The 19,181-nt window shown below is 35.5% G+C and overlaps 1 protein-coding gene across 2 annotated transcripts in view; it reads left to right on the top strand.

Annotated features, from left to right (window-relative positions):
- The first annotated feature begins 1,133 nt into the window (after positions 1 to 1,133).
- Positions 1,134 to 19,181, top strand: part of LOC138715009 (trypsin beta-like) — a 67,453-nt gene continuing 49,405 nt past the window's right edge. For both annotated transcript variants that reach the window (XM_069847386.1, XM_069847385.1), the window contains exons 1-2: positions 1,134 to 1,195; positions 10,558 to 10,618. In XM_069847386.1, the coding sequence (XP_069703487.1) occupies positions 1,181 to 1,195; positions 10,558 to 10,618 (76 nt within the window). In that variant the 5' untranslated portion in view covers positions 1,134 to 1,180. The remainder of the gene's footprint in view (positions 1,196 to 10,557; positions 10,619 to 19,181) is intronic.

The raw sequence follows: 19,181 nt of genomic DNA, 5'->3' as shown, positions 1-19,181 counted from the left end.
TTTACATCTTTATTTTCTTTATTATATATTTTGGTTGTGTATTAAATTTAACTGACCGTTTGTCATTTTGTTAATGACAATGTGTAATTTTCTAGGTGACCATGTTTTCATATTTTTTTCTTCTATTTGTTGGATACGACTATCTTTTATGTGTATGCATTGTTCAAATAAATAAAAAGCTATTGCAATATACGAAATTGAAGTGTATGAACTATTTCTATAAATAAAGAGAATGACAGTTTTTTTACCATAACATTTAACAATAATTGTTTAAACTTCAAGTTAAATTTTAATGTTAATAAATAAAGCTACAGCTCGTTTTGTCAGAGTTCTTTTTTCTTTTAGTTTACAAGTGACCGTATGTTACGTTTGTAGAGAATTTACTTACAACACGTGTTGTTCTTTAGAGCGTTTTCATAGTAACCATTGAAGATGTATCTTCAAGTTACATAATAAATTATTTTATGCTCGACCATGCCGAAATGTAGTAATTATACACCTGGTAGTAGCCCTTTAATGCACCTCATTAAAGTACACCTATTCGTTATACTTCAGTTGTTCAGCCAATGAGAAATCACCATTGTACCATTATAAAACCGCAAGTATCGATTATTCTCGGATATGCAATCGAAAGACAATTAGCGAAACGTCACGGAGACTGGAAATTCAATACTGTCGCAGAAGGTTACGTTCTGTTACTATAATAATTAGCGTTAATTGTAAATAATATTCAAATAAATTCAATTTGTCATCTCGTTTTTCAATTCTAAATCAATTTCCAGGTTATATCAATATTAATGTTCATGTTATTCTCTAGATTATACCAAGGTCAATGACATTCGTCCCTCGGAAACTTTTTAAGTCTTAATTTTCGCTTGCGCTCGTTTCATAAACAAACATACTCACGTCTTAATTACTACCACTATAGGCTCGTTGCATAATGTACTACTATACTACTGATTATAACAACACTGTTAAAATCGTGGGGAAAAAACAAAGAAATATAGTTTTTGGATATTGAAGTTCGTCACGCAACTTCAGAAAAGACGTCATTATCAGATGTCCTTGTCTAGTTATCACTTTCGCACCATTACGTAAAGCCTAAAAAATTCGTATATTAATACACACATAGCTCCTCGAAAAGTTACTCGTCTCAACATTGCCTGTCTGCTCTGCCGTCATGTTCCAAAGAAAGGTAGGTTTTTTAGTTTTGTCTATGTAACTTTAATATGTACGCTTCTTGACAATATTTTTGTATTTTGTAGGCCTAAAAGTTTGAAAATCCTACGTTAGGAATCTGGTACATTTTACTTTGTTTTGTATTAAGAAAGCACTATAACAATCATAATTATAGTTTATGTCCTCGATTTTTGCTGTGATCTCAACAGCGCTATATTTTTCGCAACAGAAAATCCTGTATGGAAAGCTGCTTAGTACTCTGTAGTATATTTTAAGAAAATGTATGAAGAATATGTGTAAAAATCATTTCCCTATGAACAATGTATAAAGTTAACATACAGAAAAACATTATTTACACTGTTATTAGTAGACTTCGAATTTTAGGTAAAAACTTATTTTAATCATTAAATGATAAGTGCATAAACACTAGCAAGTACACGTTAGACAGAAAACTGTGCCTAAACCGATATATTTATAGACCCTGAAAATGTCTCTTTTGGAAACAGCCTAATTTTCCTATGTGGCACGTCTTGTCCCTGAAAGATGAAAACACCCACTTGTTTTCGAAAATTGTTATTGCACATTCCAAAATATATTTTTCAGTTTGTATTATTTTTAACTAAGATTGTACGTATTATATTTGGTGGCCTGGTCGGAGATTACTAAATTATTTTATAGCATTTTGGATACTGCGACACACAAAAATAACAGCCACACACACTGTTTTTGGGAAAAGAGAAAGTACACTCAACTACCCCTTCTGTCTGGTACTTAGCCCATTCATGTGTTGCAAACAAAATGTGCATTCTGTCTCAAATTCCAGAAGTGTGAAGTGTAGTGTTTGAAGAGATGAATTAAATGAATTGTGCAATGCCGAAAATTAAGACTTCAAAAGTTTCTCTAATAGACCTATATCAATGGCTGGAAAATTTTCCAAACTTGATGTCGGATGGACAGACAGTATTCTGCCAAGTCGCAGGAAACAGGTTTAAGCATTCAAACAAAAATTTTTGTTTTAATTTTTACAAGTAAAGACTGCTCATGAGCTCGAAGAAAGTTCAATTCCATTTCCTGTATTATTTTTTCGCTCCTTTCAGGGATAAATGACATAATTTTCTCCTTTCAATGTTAAACCAGTTTTGTCGTGGGACGGCATACTGACTAATGAAGCGAAAGTATTTTCTTGAGACTTCAATTTGAAATTTACATTACTAAAATCTTATTGCAAATTCGAATTTCTAAATATATACAAAGCTTTTTAAAATTATGATGAAGAATGTGTGAAAAGTCATATGATGACGCAGAATTTCTGCATGGAAATATCATATGTAGTTCAATACATCGCAATATTTTAAAATTATGTCTGGTTATTTAAAATATGGAACTATTTACATAAACTGTTAATCATCTCGTTTTCGTTTTCTGTATGAATGTAGCCTATATAGACAATAAAATGTACTTAACTCAACATGTGCATGATCCTACACATCAGAATGATGTGGAACAAAAAAATAAATTGAAATAGTTTCTACTAACCCAGAGATTAAATAATACTTAAAACAAAAATTAATTTCATGCTGAACTATGTCCAGCCATCGTCGCAGCAAATATCCTGTTTAACGGCCTTTAGAATCTTCTTTTTAAAGGATTTTTTGAAATATAGAAGTATTCCATCAGAACTAATTACGTCCTCCGGATATTGGCGATTCGCATGTCTGAGTCTCTGATAGCATGAGCTGCTGGATAACCTACTTAATTGTTAGAAAGTTGAGTTCTGATGTCCCCTCAAAAGCGTAGCACAGTTTACCAGAACCAATTCTAGTAGCAGTAGCTTGTAATTATGGTTTTGATAGTGGTGGTGGTGTCCTATTAGTATTTAATTTATTTAGTTATGTGATAAATTCATATAAATATGATATAGTTAGTTTAACATTATCATAAGCATTTAAACAAATTTAACAATTTTTAACGACTATTTAACAAAACATGTATCAGTAACTTAATTTTTTAAATAACCCCACTTTAGAGTCGATTTTTCGATTTTTAGAGCCTATTTCCTAAACTTTAAAGCTAGCATGTCCAGCGCGGTCATTTCTAGCCTTTAAACGAAGTGAAACAGTGTGGTAGAATATCTTTTATGCGTACGCCAGCATGCGATTCTGAGATTCTACGTCACTGTTGCACCTCATTTAAAGGCTAGAACTGCCCGTGCTGGACATATCTGCTTTAAAGCCTGTTTTATGCACCTGAAATCACAGATTAGCGTCCTAAAAATTAGAAGTCTAGTTATGAGAATACCTTATAATTATTAATTAATATACAGAACGTTTCTATGCAGACCGGTCCCAGGTAGTGATGTTCCGTCGGCTTAATGACGGTAGTGCGGAGCGCTCGTCCCGAGGAACCTATGCGGTAGAGGGTGAAGTGGGACCGGTCTGCATAGGAAAGCGTGTACGAACTTGTCCATATGCCGGCGTACGACCACTCGCCGCCCGGCAACAGATTTTGTTAGATAGAGATTGGGGAGGGGACTGTTTTCCATAGAAATGCTCTATACAACAATACATTTTCAATGCCGGTGCTAAAGAATTCTCACGTTAAACTTGTTAATGACTCATGGCTAGTTTCACCAACCTTTGTTATCGTTATAATGTCTCGTTAAATAATTTAATTAAACATTAGTTAGTTTTTGCGTTTCACCAAGCATCATTATTGCTAACGCATCTTTAAACTTGTCGTTAATTTATTAGGACCTATTCGTCGCGTTAAAACAGTAACGATGCGCTATGAAGTCAACAACATGGCGGACGTATTCGATGCTGAAATTCTTTATCTAGTACTTCAATATAATAGCGAACTTATATGTTGTAATAACTTTCGGAGTAATCATTTTGAAGATTAAGTGATAAAGAATTCCACGAAAGTTACACATTAAGGAAATAAGCAGTAAGAATGATTCCAGAAGAAACCGAATATAGGTTAGAATACGACAGATAGAAACACCCACTTAACGCCTATTGAACAGATTCATTTCGCTTTAAGATAATGTTACGGAAAGTTCTGAAATACTAATCGGTGATATGGACGGGGTGTCAAAAGCTGCATTGTCTAAATATGTGAATAAATTATCAGACGTACTATCAACATTACGACCACAATACAGTCATTATTTTTACAATAGGTTTATAGCTAAATTTACTGTCGTCTTTGACAACGATAGATTGTGTACATGTTCCAATCATCTCTCCTGGCATAATATGGCCAAAAGATTCTGCAATAGAAGATCTTATTTTTCATTTAATATTCAAGCAATTTCATAGGGATATGTAAAGCTCCGCATATAAAAATTGTGGCTAAACTAGCGCTGAGGTAGTTTCCTTCGTACTCTGCTTATACACCTTCCGTGACAGGTTAGGTTTGGTTAGTTTAGGTTTTTGTTAAGTCTTGCATATACGTCAACTGCATCTCCACAAAACAATATCTTATAAATTCAACGATTTTCACTTCCGAAACCAGCAGAACTACCTCAGCGCTAGTTTATTGAAATTGTAATAGGTTAGAATACGACAGATGGAATCATCCACTTAACGCCTCTTCAACAGATTCTTCTCGCTTTAAGATAATGTTATGGTTAGCACAACATTCCAAAGGAGGGTGCCTTTTTTTTAATGAAAAGGGTGCAAAGAGGTTTTCTTTTAGAAGACAATGGATAATCCTTAAAATCCAATTTAATAACGGCTGTCCTGAATTCTGCCACGTAAGCATGGCAAAATTGTCACAGATTACATAAATCTGCATGAAATACAGTGGAAAAGTAGTATGCAATTTATGGAAGAGGCGATTTCCCGTCCTAAAATTAGGTCTAAGAACAACTGCTTAGAATGCTTTATATATAATTAATTGTGACATCAATTCTGAAGCTGTCGACCTTATCGTCCGCAAAATTGTACTGCTCTACATTCCTCTTATTTACATTTGGAAACATCTGTCTTTTTGTTTTAATTACGTTATAACAACATAATGCATTTAAGAAGAATTTCAAGAACTAAGAACTTTTAGATGTTCTTAAAATTACTGCCTCTTATCCGTTTGCCTATGATGTTTCCTCATGCCAAACAAACAGCGTATTCCGAATCTCACCGGTCCGGTGGCATCAATGACGTCCGTTGCAGCGAAATAGGGAACAAAACTGCTGGAAGGATCGATGGCTGTCATGGCGACTGTACAAGTTGTTATCTGTGCTACGCTAGCAAAATTTTGCGAAATTTTCGTACTCCCATCTCGTTCAAAGAAAAGAGATAGCATAAACAATTTGTTTCTCGAACCGGTAGTAATAACGGGTCCATTGACATGTTCTCTCATAAGCCATTAACATATTGTTTTTACGTTGTGTTCATTACAAACAATACAGCAGAACTAAAGGAGAATACACCGCCATGATACAACAGTGCACGATGTTATTCGTCTGCTAATTCCCGCCCTATACAAGAACCAATCAGATTCACTTACGGCGGCTGATGGAGACTGCCACCATCTCTGCAAGTTGATGGCACCGGTGCGACCCCGGTGGAGCATCAAAGACGTCATCGGTGGAATTCGGAACACCGTGATGCCATCGGATTGCTCACCGGTGAGATTCGGAATACGCTCAAAGTCAGCCATAATTATGTAACCAATGAAATTCGTGATTTCGAAGCAATGGTCGTATGAGAAATAAAACATGCAAGATAGAAGTACAAAATCCCCACGTTAGTTAACGCATACTAATTTTAAAGAAACGAGGCTTGATGAAACAGTCAACGTTTAAAGGTCTTGTTAAAATTAAACGATCTATTTGTTGAGAAGTCGTTTGTGCTGATTTAAAGAAGCTTGGTGAAACCGGCCATTAGAGCTACATGTTTTATTATCTTTACTTAATTATATTCGCTTTAATTCCGTGGTCATATAGCGACTGCCTATAATTTTGCCGTTGAATATGTTTGTTTGCTGTTGCATTATGTCTTTTATTTCGTTGTAATTCCGGTCCAATAGGTAATTCAACTTTATTTGATTGGAATATATTTTCAGTCGAAGAAAACGACAGAAAAAAACCGGGCCGTATTCATAGACATTCTTAGCGCGGGCTTCCGATGGATGATCAGCGAACTAACGTTTCTCATATTCATAAACCAGTGTTAGCGATATGATATGATATGAATCCTATACAAGTAACCAGTCGATAGCCGGGGCTAGTTTAGCACGCTCGTAGCGCGGGCTAGCGAAATGTCTATGAAGAGCACCATAAATGTTACTATCTCGTAGGATTAAATCTGATAGATGAATCATACTGGCTATACATGTAATACATTTTGTCGAAAATTTTGCACTAATCTTTCTCTAACTCGTTATGCCACTTCATCTCCTGTAACGAAGTACGCCATTTCGTATATCAAGTTCCAAAATTATATGAATTTTAGCTTTTTATGTCATCTATTCTAAGCTAGGCAAGGACGCATAATTATATAGTTTTCCGTAAGATAGATTCATGACCTGAGAACGTAAATGAAAAGTTCGATCAGTTCATTTATCGTTCTAAGTTAACATATTAACAACAATAAGAGCTTTAATAAGAGTGAGAGAATCTCTTTCGCTTCAGACATAACAGAAGTCCGATTCTGTCCTTCTAAACCACGGATTTTTAAGATTTTTTAACTTATGAACAAATTGAAAGTTATTTAGTATTTGTATCGCCCATTCTTTCCCATAATATTTAAATAAGTTTTCAAATATATAAAAATAAACAACAAAATTAAAGGGAACTTCAGAAACAGTTTTATGATTTAATCAGATGGTCAGCTGCTTTTCATTAATGAGGTCACAAATTCCGGGGACAATTTTAGTAATGTTAGACGCATGTCATACATGCGTTAAAAATTTCGAATCATATAGAAACGCTGTTCAATACTGGAGTAGTAGTATTTCTTGCCTTATACACTACAATATTTCGAGAGGAAAAATCCATTTCATAGCGCTCAAAATCCCATACGAACAATTATTTCATATAGGCCTATTCATTACGTCAGGTTTCGATTAATATTTCCTTATTGCACACAATTTTAGTTCTAATTCCCTTTATATATAGTAAAATTCTTAGAGAAATTCTTAACTCAGTCTAAGATACAGGGTTGTTTCCGATCTGTGATAACGAATTTGAATGACATCATAGGCGTCAGGAGTCACACGACAGCTGAACTGTGGCTCGAGGTGATAGACCAGTAGTGAGTGATCTCAAAGTCAGAGTGCACGGCGACTCAAAGCAGAAATTACCAAGGAAATGGAGTTTTTTGGGAGAGGTACATTATGACCCTTTCCAATGCCAAGTGCAGTTCAGTGAAAATAAAAGAAGCGTGCAATAAACGAAAATTCGTTATTTCCAAGAAAGGCATTTTCTGTGTACTTAATAAGAATGGTAAAGCTCGAATGGAATTAATTTGTATCATCTCGTGGGGTGCGGCGACTTGTGACGGAGGTGTGGATTTGCTTGCTTTTTTCACTATGGAATTAATCCCATTCGAGCTTTGCCAGTCTTATTAGGTACACTCAAGATGCCTTTCTTAGAAATAATGAAACCACGTTTTTTGCAGGTTCTTATGATTTTCACGTAACTGTACTTGGCGTCGGAAAGGGTTGTTATTTTCTTGGGCATTGCTATTGTGATACACCGTGCACCCTGTTTATGAAATCACTCACTACTGGTCTGTCACCTCTCGCCGCAATTAAACTGTCGCGACATGTCGGTGTGATTTCTGACGCACATGACGTCATTCAAATTCGTTATCAGAGATCGGAAATACTTTTATTTTAGTAGGTTATTTTACGACGCTGTATCAACATCTTAGGTTATTTAGCGTCTGAATGAGATGAAGGTGATAATTCGGGTGAAATGAGTCCGGGGTCCAGCACCGAAATCTACCCAGCATTTGCTCATATTGGGTTGAGAGAAAACCCTGGAAAAAACCTCAACTAGGTAACTTGCCCCGACCGGAAATCGAACCCGGGCCATCTGGTTTCACGGCCAGGCGCGCTAACCGTTACTCTACAGGTGTGGACGATCGGAAATAACCCTCTGTACTAATAATAAATACATGAAAACAGATCCTTAGATTCTTTGTTAAAGATGCTAAATTAAATAGAGTATTTGTTTATTTTAATCACAGATTTGAACATTGTTACTTTTAACTTCTTCTTCTTCTTCTTCTTGCTATCACGTATTAAGCCTGGAGGCATGTTACGGTCTCATTCCATCGTTTCAGCGGGCGGCTCAAAGATCTTGTTCCTAAAGGTGATAATTTAGTGCTTGGCGTCGTATCCTTGGTCTAGGCATCCTGAGTATATGAGATTTCCATTTCTGTCCATAATTTTGAATTTTCTCCAAAGTTGGATCAATATTTAATTCTTTCAAAATATCCAAAATTTTCTTCTTGTCTAATCCAATATAGCCAACAGTTCTTCTTAAAAATTTCATTTAATTGGCAGTGATCGATGTTCATCACATTTACGTATGGTCCAAGCTTGACTTCCATACATGAAAACAGATCTCGCCAATGTTTTATAGGCTTTAATTATTGTACGTTTTTGGACAAGAAAAGGTCTGAAATGTTATTAATGGCATTCATTGAATAGTTAAAGTAAATTCAATTTTGTAGAAATATCATTTTCTTGTTCATAGCTCAAATGATAACCCAAATATTTAAAACATGAGATCTGTTTTACAGGTTTATTATAAAGGCAAATTTTCCTGCGGAGATGATATTTTTCGATGAATCTCATTACTTTAGTTTTATTTATTAACTGAAATTTCCATCCTGTATTCCTCAGAAATGAGTTGTAATTGAAAAAGAACGTTGGAGGCCATCCTCAGGATCTGCTAATAATATTACATCATCTGCAAACAGTAATATATGTAACTTTAAATTTCTATTGATGTTCTAATTCCAATGTTTGGTCTCATTATTTTCATCTCATTTATTGTATTCCACAGATCTTACAGTAGCAATGAAGCTTTAAGATGTGGCATAAGTAAAAATTTTACAAGGTTACAATTACAATTTTTACAACATTTTACAATTTCAATTCTAATTCTTTACAATTTTTTGGCGAGAATGTAGTGAGATGAGGTGAGGCCGAGGATTCCCCAACAGATTACCCTGCATTTACCTTATGATTTGGGAAAATCTCGGAAAAAAATCAACCAGGTAATCAGACCAAACGGAGATGAAGTGAAGTGAGGCCGAGGACTCGCCATAGACCGACCAGTCATGTTGCACTCATGCTATAATTCGGGTCAGCTTACTTAATACCCTAAGGGTGAAACCTCACCATTTTTCCCCTATTACTACATACGCTAATGGATTATAGTGATTTTCTAGCTCTCAGGTTGAATTTTCTTTTACCTACTTCGTTTCGAATTTTGGGTACTGACAAATACTACAACTGTTAGTTACTTTCTAACTGTTATGTTGGCATCAGTAACTTCGGTTTGCAGTAAAGTAAACTGATGAAAATGCAAGTACCTAGGCTTGTGAATTAATAATTAATTAGTAATACCTGTATTAATATAAACACACAATTCAGTTCTGTTTCGTTGTGATTCCAATTCAACTCTCTATTCAGGTAAGTGTAAAATAAGAAATAACTTATAGACTTACTTCGTGTGAAACATGCATGTAAATACATTGACATTTTAATTAAATTCTTTCGTGTTTAGATTTTTATTAAAATGTCCAAGAGAGAAAATAGCATGTTAGCGACTTCTCCATGAAAGAAAGTAAACTATGCATTTTAAAGTGGTGTTCTGTTTTCGAAATTCATACTAATCATTTCAAGTGATCAAAATACATTTTTCAGTTAGGTCTCGTGAATCGTAAACTGTTTAATTAAAGCAATGAATTTCATGTTGCCAGACAAAATATATTTTAATATTAGATCATAGGCCTACTAATCTTAATTACCAACATAATATGCGAGAATTCCAGAAGGAAAATATACTGTACTATTTCATAAATTATTCATCATGTAGAAAACACGTCGCAACATAAAGATGAGATGTGGTAAATAAATAAGACATGTAGTTATTGTTAATTACTGTATTATTATTATTATTATTATTATTATTATTATTATTATTATTATTATTATTATTATTATATCAGTACGTAGCATTGTGATTTTTCCCTCTTTGGTGATAACTGGTATTAGTTGGCAACACTGAAGAGATGACCAAATTAGACTTTTAGGAGCTACACTTACGTGATCTTCCTTCTTTTGGTGTAAGGAACCCATGCCTGAAGTTTGTACACGTATTTATTATACAACCTGTATATATAATTCCTGTTCTAGATACAACTTCGTGGCAACCTCAGATGCCTGCAGCTTCTACTCTTCGTCGTCACGGTTTCAGGTACGTCAAACAGATCGAATGGCTGACACTGAACAACATCTATTGAATTCGGAGGTAACGTAAATTTATGCTCTATACAGTGAGCAGCATACTATGCATCTAAATGGAAATTCTTATCTGAGGGTTAACTTGATGTGGCATAAACTTTAACAAATACGAGCATTTGGTTTCTATCCTGATTCTTTAAAATATAAGAAGAATCATAATAGAACAGCTTAATGTTATTTGAAAATTTCCAATCAGAGAGCCCAATCTGTATCTTTATATATCAAGTCCTATCAGTTACGGAAACTGACTCGCAGGACAGTTTTGTGTTTCCTTTGAACTGAAAATATATCAAATCACGGCCGGATGAAATGAATTCTGTTCCATATATTAGACACTCGAAAGTGATCAGTTCTATTTTGTTCATCCATATCTCTCCTTTCTCAGTAACATTGTTTTTTCTCGGAAAGTATAAAAAATTCAGTGGCGTATACTGGTTTAAGGGTCTGGGCTACCACTGACCCTATTATTACACAAAATATATTTTTAAAACCCTATAATAAAATTCCTTACCTATTTATATGTGAATTCCAGACGTCTTGATTGGGACGAAAATACTTTGATGACTTCGTCATTGAAATTACAGTTGGGCCGCTTGCGAAGTTTCTGTAGAAATGACTTTTCAATTGACATCAGTGCCAAGCCGGATAAACGTTCTTGTGTATGAGTTGATCTACAGTAGGATTTTATTCTCTTCAACGCAGAAAATGTTCTTTCTACCGATGCTGACGTAGCTGGTATTGTCACAATTAATGTTGCCAATTTAAGGACTTCAGGAATAACTTGGTTCAGCTGGTTTTCATATATGGCAGATAATATTTCATGGATAGGTTTGTTCGAAAAATCAAAGACTTCTGCTGAATATATTACACTTAATTCATTTTTCAAACGTACTTGATCAAAGTGACTGTTATAGGACTGAAATAATTTGTTTAGTGCCTCATTCGGGAAGTTTTCTCTATAAGCAGAAAATTTTTGAGAATCTAGAAGATGTGTGAACTGAAGCTTTCCATAATCAGAAAATCTGTCAGTAATTTCCATGTGCATACGATCTAGTATGCTGTAGTACAGCTGCCTGTATTTCAATTCATCATCTCCTTTTCTCCGCTTTAATGGTGGTTCCATTGTATTGTCTGAAGAATTTTCATTTTCCATATTACTCCATATGGACGGAAACCCACTACGTCTGAACTCGGATATAGTATGTTTTAACTTTGATACCTCTTGCAAGCAGTATGCTATGTCTAGACTTTTTGTCTGAAGAATATTGTAGAGCACATCTGTATGTGCGAACACTCTAGCATAGACTTCAAGAAGAAATATATTCTGAAACTGTGTGAAAAAATACAAATATCCTTGAGCCTGCACAATTACATCATCATCCCAGTTTTCTTCAGAGTCATTACAAATGATATTTTCAAAGAAAGCAGTCAGTTGTTCTCTGTATTCCTTTACTGTATTTACAAGCCGAGATGTAAAATTCCATCTAGTTGGTGCTACTTTTGGGAGTTTCTTTTTCATAAATTCCTTGAGTTTTTCTGATCTTTTAGGAGATGATGAGAAAAATGCAGCTAAACCCGACAGTGTTTTGAAAAAAATGCGGCATTCTGGAATGGATAAAGTAGTTTGTTGCAAAACTAAATTGAGAACATGGCTGTAACAATGGACAAATAGTGCTTGAGGATACTTTCCTTGAACTTTTGTTTTTAAGCCATTAATATTTCCCGCCATAACTGAAGCACCATCGTATGTCTGTGCAATTAACTTATTGCCGACATTGTATTCTGCTATAACACCTTCCACATGCTGAAACAAAGCAGCAGCAGTTTTGCCCGAACTGACATTTGTGAATCCTATAAACCGTTCTTGAACATTGGCAGTACTGTCGACGTATCTTAAAACAGTGGACAATTGACTCTGATTAGAGCAGTCACTTGTTTCATCAACAACAATGGCCACAAAAGGTGCTTCTTCTATTTCAGATTTTATGTTCTTTATCATAACCCCACTTATAGCAAATATTAAGTCATTCTGAATTGCGGGAGAAGTACCACGGAATACTGTTGAACTCTCAAGATGATTGGCCAGTAAATGGTCAAATTCACTTAAGGAACTTAAATATTCAATATAATTTCCTCTATTGTCTGATTCCACACTCTCATTATGACCCCGAAAAGCCAATTCTTGTTTTCCTAGAAAGCAGACTGCGTTAATAAGACGCAGTAAAATCTCCCGATTTTTTTTTCACAAGAGCATTGTGTTGGTTGATGTGTAGTACTTTTTGCTTATCTAGCTATAAATCAATTCTTGTCTTCCCAAAGTTTGCAAAGTTCATGCTACTATAAATATGAGCTTTTGATTTGTCGTGTTTTAGGACTGCCGTTCGAAGGGAGTTCATATTAGAAAACCCCTCTTTTGACCACACATTAGTCTCGCGGCTAAATAACAAACATGGCCAGCAAAATAGTTTAGACAGTTTAGAACTACCACACAACCAATTCCACTTACCATATGATGTTGAAGTGAAATGGCGTGTGTACTCACGCTGTTTTTCTTTTACGTTCATGGACAAATTTAACTCAGGAGTTGGTCTTTCCATTTTCACAATTTCAACTTTCTCGTTGTATGTACGACGGTTAAAAGGCACTTTTAATAAACCTTCTATCACACAGTCATTTTCAACACAAACCTCTCCAGAAACTTGTTCTGCCATATTTTTCACAATATCACTTAATTGGGAAATTAAAAACTTAATAATTCACAATTAATATAACTCTTAGACACTCGAACAAATCACAAATTTAAAATACTGCACTGCAAGAACACAATCACATTAATGAGCTAGCGTACTAAGCATATTGTTGCTTCGCGCCTTCCAAGAAACCGATCACGAGAGCGGCAACTCACCCACCTACAGTGCACGATGGAAACAGGAGGGAGCGGGGGACGGGCAGTTGTGCGACGTGAGCGGAACGGTCACAGGCTACCCTTCGCGGCAGCGGTTTCTCCAGTGATGCCGCCTTGACAACTTGTTTCTTTTCGAGAGCAGAGAGCGCATATAAATCTAACAATTACTTTAAATTTAATTACTGTGGTAAAACTAATACGGTAATACAAAATTATTACATTATGTTATATTATAAACTTTTTCTTTTGTAATTTCCTTGGGCTACCGCCGGTAGCCCCGGTAGTCCGCAAAATACGCCCCTGAAAAAATTATTTTTATATAAAAAAGAATTCGAAATTCTATTCATTCATATTAAATAATAATAATAATGATAATAATAATAATAATAATAATAATAATAATAATAATAATTTTAAGATTATTTTCATGTATTGTAATAAAATGTAAGATCGTAATTATATTACGTCCAATTCCAGTAAAGGCTTCCATATCACTTGCTAAAGATTGTTTAGCTGATTTTAATGTGACAACGATTTTTAGTTTGTGTTAGTATTCAGCAGTTCTCTATAGTTGTGAAACTTGGACTCTCGCTTTGGGAGAGGAACATAAGTTAAGGGTGTTTGAGAATAAGGTGCTTAGGAAAATATTTGGGGCTAAGAGGGATGAAATTACACGAGAATGGAGAAAGTTACACAACACAGAATTACACGCATTGTATTCTTCACTTGACATAATTAGGAACATTAAATCCAGACGTTTGAGATGGGCAGGGCTGCTCGTATGAGCGAATCCACAAATGCATATAGAGTGTTAGTTGGGAGGCCGGAGGGAAAAAGACCTTTGGGGGGCCGAGACGTAGATGGGAAGATAATATTAAAATGGATTTGAGGGAGGCGGGATATGATGGTAGAGACTGGATTAATCTTGCTCTGGATAGGGACCAATGGCGGGCTTATGTGAGGGCGGCAATGAACCTCCTTAAAAGGTTCCTTGAAAGCCAGAAAGTATTCAGCTTATTGTATGGTTTGTGTGTCCTTTTTTTTTTTAAAGAATTTTAGATAATTACGCAAATAGCTATCGTAGTTGACGCGGCCTTTCTTAACTCCAGTTGCTAAACTAATATTAATTTGATAATATTTATTGCAGTTAATTAATTTTTTAAATGGCGGATTCGCATCTGTATCAAAATTTCTCCTCTATATAATTTTTAAAGGTAGGGGAGACTGTTGTATCTTTAAACACTTCACATTTTATTTTTTTTAATTTTGGAAAATGAAATTTTTAAATGAAAAAATGCTTGAAATAATTATTGAAGATTCCTTTACAACTTCTTGTATGTATTTTCCTGTTTTACAGATCTATTAAGAATGGAAAAAATAAAATGAAGAGATATATAATGTGTTCAAAGGTACAACAGGATCATGTACCTTGGAACATACCCTCTTGTTTTTTTATTATTTTTTTATTTTATTTTATTGGGTTATTTTACGACGCTGTATCAACATCTAGTTTATTTAGCGTCTGAATGATATGAAGGTGATAATGCCGGTGAAATGAGTCCGGGATCCAGCACCGAAACATACCCTCTTGTAGGTTGGAACACATGGAATAAAGGTGTGAATATAGCTGTAAAAACTGACAATCATATCTAAAATGTATTTTCAATTATAAACCAGAGCAGGCTTCTCTGATTTAGGTTTTATTTCCTGGAGAAGCAATAACTGCTTCAACAGCTTTCTTCAAGACATCCGAATCAATTGGGGACCTCTTTAATTTCAGACTTACTTCGTGACAGGACCTTAAAATAAAAGAAAAACAAAAACCGATAGTATCGTGTACTTTGGAACATGTTCCATGGTACAAGATGCTTTGTGTTCAAAGGTACAAGAGGGTGCACGTTTAAACAAATATGGCTCCGAAAACTAGAGTGTCAAATAAATCATGGAAATTAAAATATGTTATTCCTCACCAGATGATAGGGAACACACCGTACTTGAAATATATTAACAAATGCAATCTGGTTTTGTGTTAGAAAACATACATCAATGAACGAAATGTTTACTTTTGGTACTAAAAAGCTTCTTTTGTCCACGGAACTCACATTTTGCAATAAATCAAACTCAAACTATGACCAGAGCTACTTAGCGGCTTTCTCTACAATCTACTTCATTTTGAGTCCTCCAGGTAGCAGCAAAAATTAAAAAACAAAAAATGTTCAAAGGTACACTATGCTAAAGGTACAACAGTCTCCCCTAAAGGTAGTCCCGTTACATGCCTTGAAGGCACATGGGATGCATGGAGGTAGAGCCCCATACTTTCTCGACCGTGGCACTAGAAAGAGGTGGTGTGGTCGGCTCCACGCTCCGACCGCCTTTTATCCCCGGGAAAGACCCGGTACTCAATTTGAAAGGAGGCTGAGTGGACCTCGGGACCGTTCTGGAAGTTTGGAGACGAGTAAATCCCGCCATCATCCGAGATCAGCCAACTGCTACATAGTTTTTAGTATAATTATTTAAGGAGGGAAAAGTTACTTACTTACTTACTTACTTACTTACTTACTTACTTACTTACTTACTGGCTTTTAAGAAACCCGGAGTCCACACCTGTGGAGTAACGGTCAGCGCGTCTGGCTGCGAAACCAGGTGGCCCGGGTTCGATTCCCGGTCGGGGCAAGTTACTTGGTTGAGGTTTTTTCCGGGGTTTTCCCTCAACCCAATATGAGCAAATGCTGGGTAACTTTCGGTGCTGGACCCCGGACTAATTTCACCGGCATCATCACCTTCATCTCATTCAGACGCTAAATAACCTAAGCTGTTGATAAAGCGTCGTAAAATAACCTACTAAAATAAAAAATAAAAGAAACCCGGAGGTTCATTGCCGCCCTCACATAAGCCAGCCATTGGTCCCTATCCTGAGCAAGATTAATCCATTCTCTATCATCATATCCCACCTCCCTCAAATCCATTTTAATATTATCCTCCCATCTACGTCTCGGCCTTCCCAAAGGTCTTTTTCCCTCCGGCCTCCCAACTAACAGTCAATATGCATTGAATAAGCAGTCGCGGACAGCAGATGAGGGGTGGTCCTCCAGCTTGGGGGTTGGGCGAAGGGCTAACAACCCATCACCGTAAAAAAACAGCTTGTTACGAATCCTTCAAATAAGCCTCGGAAAAAAAGTTATATATTAAAAATTTATTATTCAGCGTTACACTTAGGGCATATCGCATAAAAGTAGCTTCCGAATTTAGTACTGTTTCATGATTATATTTACTTTATTACCAAGAAGAAAAAATCACCTTCTTATTCTACCTATCATGGGTTGAGCCACAAGAATAAACTGGTCTCCCCATCTAAAGCTAGGTCTTCCTCGATCTCTCTGTCATCTTAGTCTATAGCTTACAATAAGTTTGGGTAAACGTCCTGATCGCATTCTGTCTACATGCTGTTTCCAGTGAAATCTTTTTCTTATAATAAAAAATTAACATACCCCATAATATTGTCTCAACAGACTATAACCTAGTCAGGATAGTTCTTATTCCAGCCCTATATCTAAAAAAAGTCTATGTAGATGTAGGCTTATGTATAGGCTATAAGAGGAAATGATTGAGTAGGAACACAAAATACTTATACATGGAGTTATTATCAGAGATTCCTTTCATGTACTTACAGAAATTTCTTATGCTTACAATCTCCCATCTGTAATAGAATCACAGTTCTCAGCTGCATATTAACTAGTGACTTCAAACGTCACTTGTCCAATAATATGTCATGTTATTATGAAAGATAGTGCAAGTCGACAAGCACCTTCATGTTCACACGATAATATGTGTCTGCTATTATTATTATTTACTACTACTTACGTATTTAAAAATCAGGATAACCCTACAAACGCTGGTGCAAGTTTGAAATAGAAATTATTCTCAATAGACTGAAGAGAAATCGTTCTTGGGGGTCTCCCGCTTACCATGCTAGTCATTCGATCAGACTAAAAAGGCGAAAAAAGTCCTGAGCTTGTCTTTGAAGATGTGAGTTCCATGTCGTTTATAAACAGCGGTACACAGAAGAACTCTGTCCCTGGTAGAAGGCTCCAGAACAAATATTATCATATTTTATTGCTCAGATTAACTTCAGCGCTGAATAAATTCTGAAGTTAAAAGAGTGTTTAAAGAAAGAGATAGAACTACAACAACAAAATAACAATAACCAACAAACACATCTACCGTTGCAACAACAATAACGATTACTGTAACTATTGCTGCTGCATACTAAAGAAGAAATGTAGTTCATAATAGTAAAGTTACACTAGAAAACACATTCATTATGTAGTCGAATACAGTAACCATAGATTACCAGACATAACGGCAATGAATGTATTGTTCAAACGACAGAATGTTCATAAAATGTAATCAGTCAGCTCTAAATAGGATTATTATACAGGGACATCATTTTATTTTTACTTCAATTTTTATTGTACCTGAGTTTTTGAATGTACTTCACTCCCACCCCTTCTACTAATGAAGTTCAACCGTCTTCCACACAGATCCAAGACCGCATATACAATCATAGTAGCCTTACCGTCACAGTACGTTCCAAAAATATGTTCGCGTTTTCCAATGTCGAAAGAGCTTTCAATATTGCATAATTTTCGCACAGGTACTGTCGTCCATTTACCTACGTCGCATTCCGGTTTTCCCCGCCAGCTTCTACTCGCCTCTCTGTAAAGGCTAGTGGCTGGGCTGTCTTAGCTCTTTTCTGAGAACATTAATTTCTGTTAGGAATTGGACATCTATGTAATATTATACCCATACAACTGTTTAAAATAACTTAAATAAAAGGGCCTCGTTAAGTAATTAACTGTCTCGTGATTTCCCTCCTTTCTACGATCCTGCGACGTAACCACTTGGACGGACAATAGATAGCATGTATGAGTAATTTTATCTTTTCGGATCGAGTAGAAGTGAAGATTGAATTTACAGTACGTAAGGTACTCTTTTACAGAGTAGATACAGAATTATTTCAACATGAGTTACTAGTACGAAGGACGAAACTGGTAATTGGAATTACATATATTAGAACTGAAGCCTGTATCGAAATGAACGGCCACCATTTTGAAAAATGTGTTTCAATATCCATATTATGATTATTTTTCAATTTAACTTCATTCTCTATAGTGTACGCTTATGTGCTATAGACAGTATAATATACACTGCATAATGAATACGTCCACATGGACAGCTCAGTTCGTGAGTAAAAACACTTATTGTTAATACTGTACTGTATTTTGATGAAACAAAAACCTAATGAAAATGATCAAACTTAAAAGCGTGATATTTCATAGTTTACATAAATGGATGAATTACTTTTCTTCCCTCCTATACTTAGTAAAGTGATTTGTTTGTATATTACGCCATCGAACTCCAGTCGTGGAAGGGGATAGCAACCGTTGATTCAAAGGTATAGCCAGGTTAATATCAGAAATGTTAGTAAAAATAAAATGATGTCCCTGTATAACAGGGACCGTCAAGTGACTACACCAGTTATGGGGACTATAAGCAAAGTAGGGAGGGAACGTTCCTACTCACCCCACATTCGTTTGATTGACAGGCGAGG

Source organism: Periplaneta americana, chromosome 15 (assembly GCF_040183065.1).
Source record: "Periplaneta americana isolate PAMFEO1 chromosome 15, P.americana_PAMFEO1_priV1, whole genome shotgun sequence".
Classification (NCBI taxonomy): domain Eukaryota; kingdom Metazoa; phylum Arthropoda; class Insecta; order Blattodea; family Blattidae; genus Periplaneta; species Periplaneta americana.
This window is presented reverse-complemented; position numbering and strand designations above follow the sequence as displayed.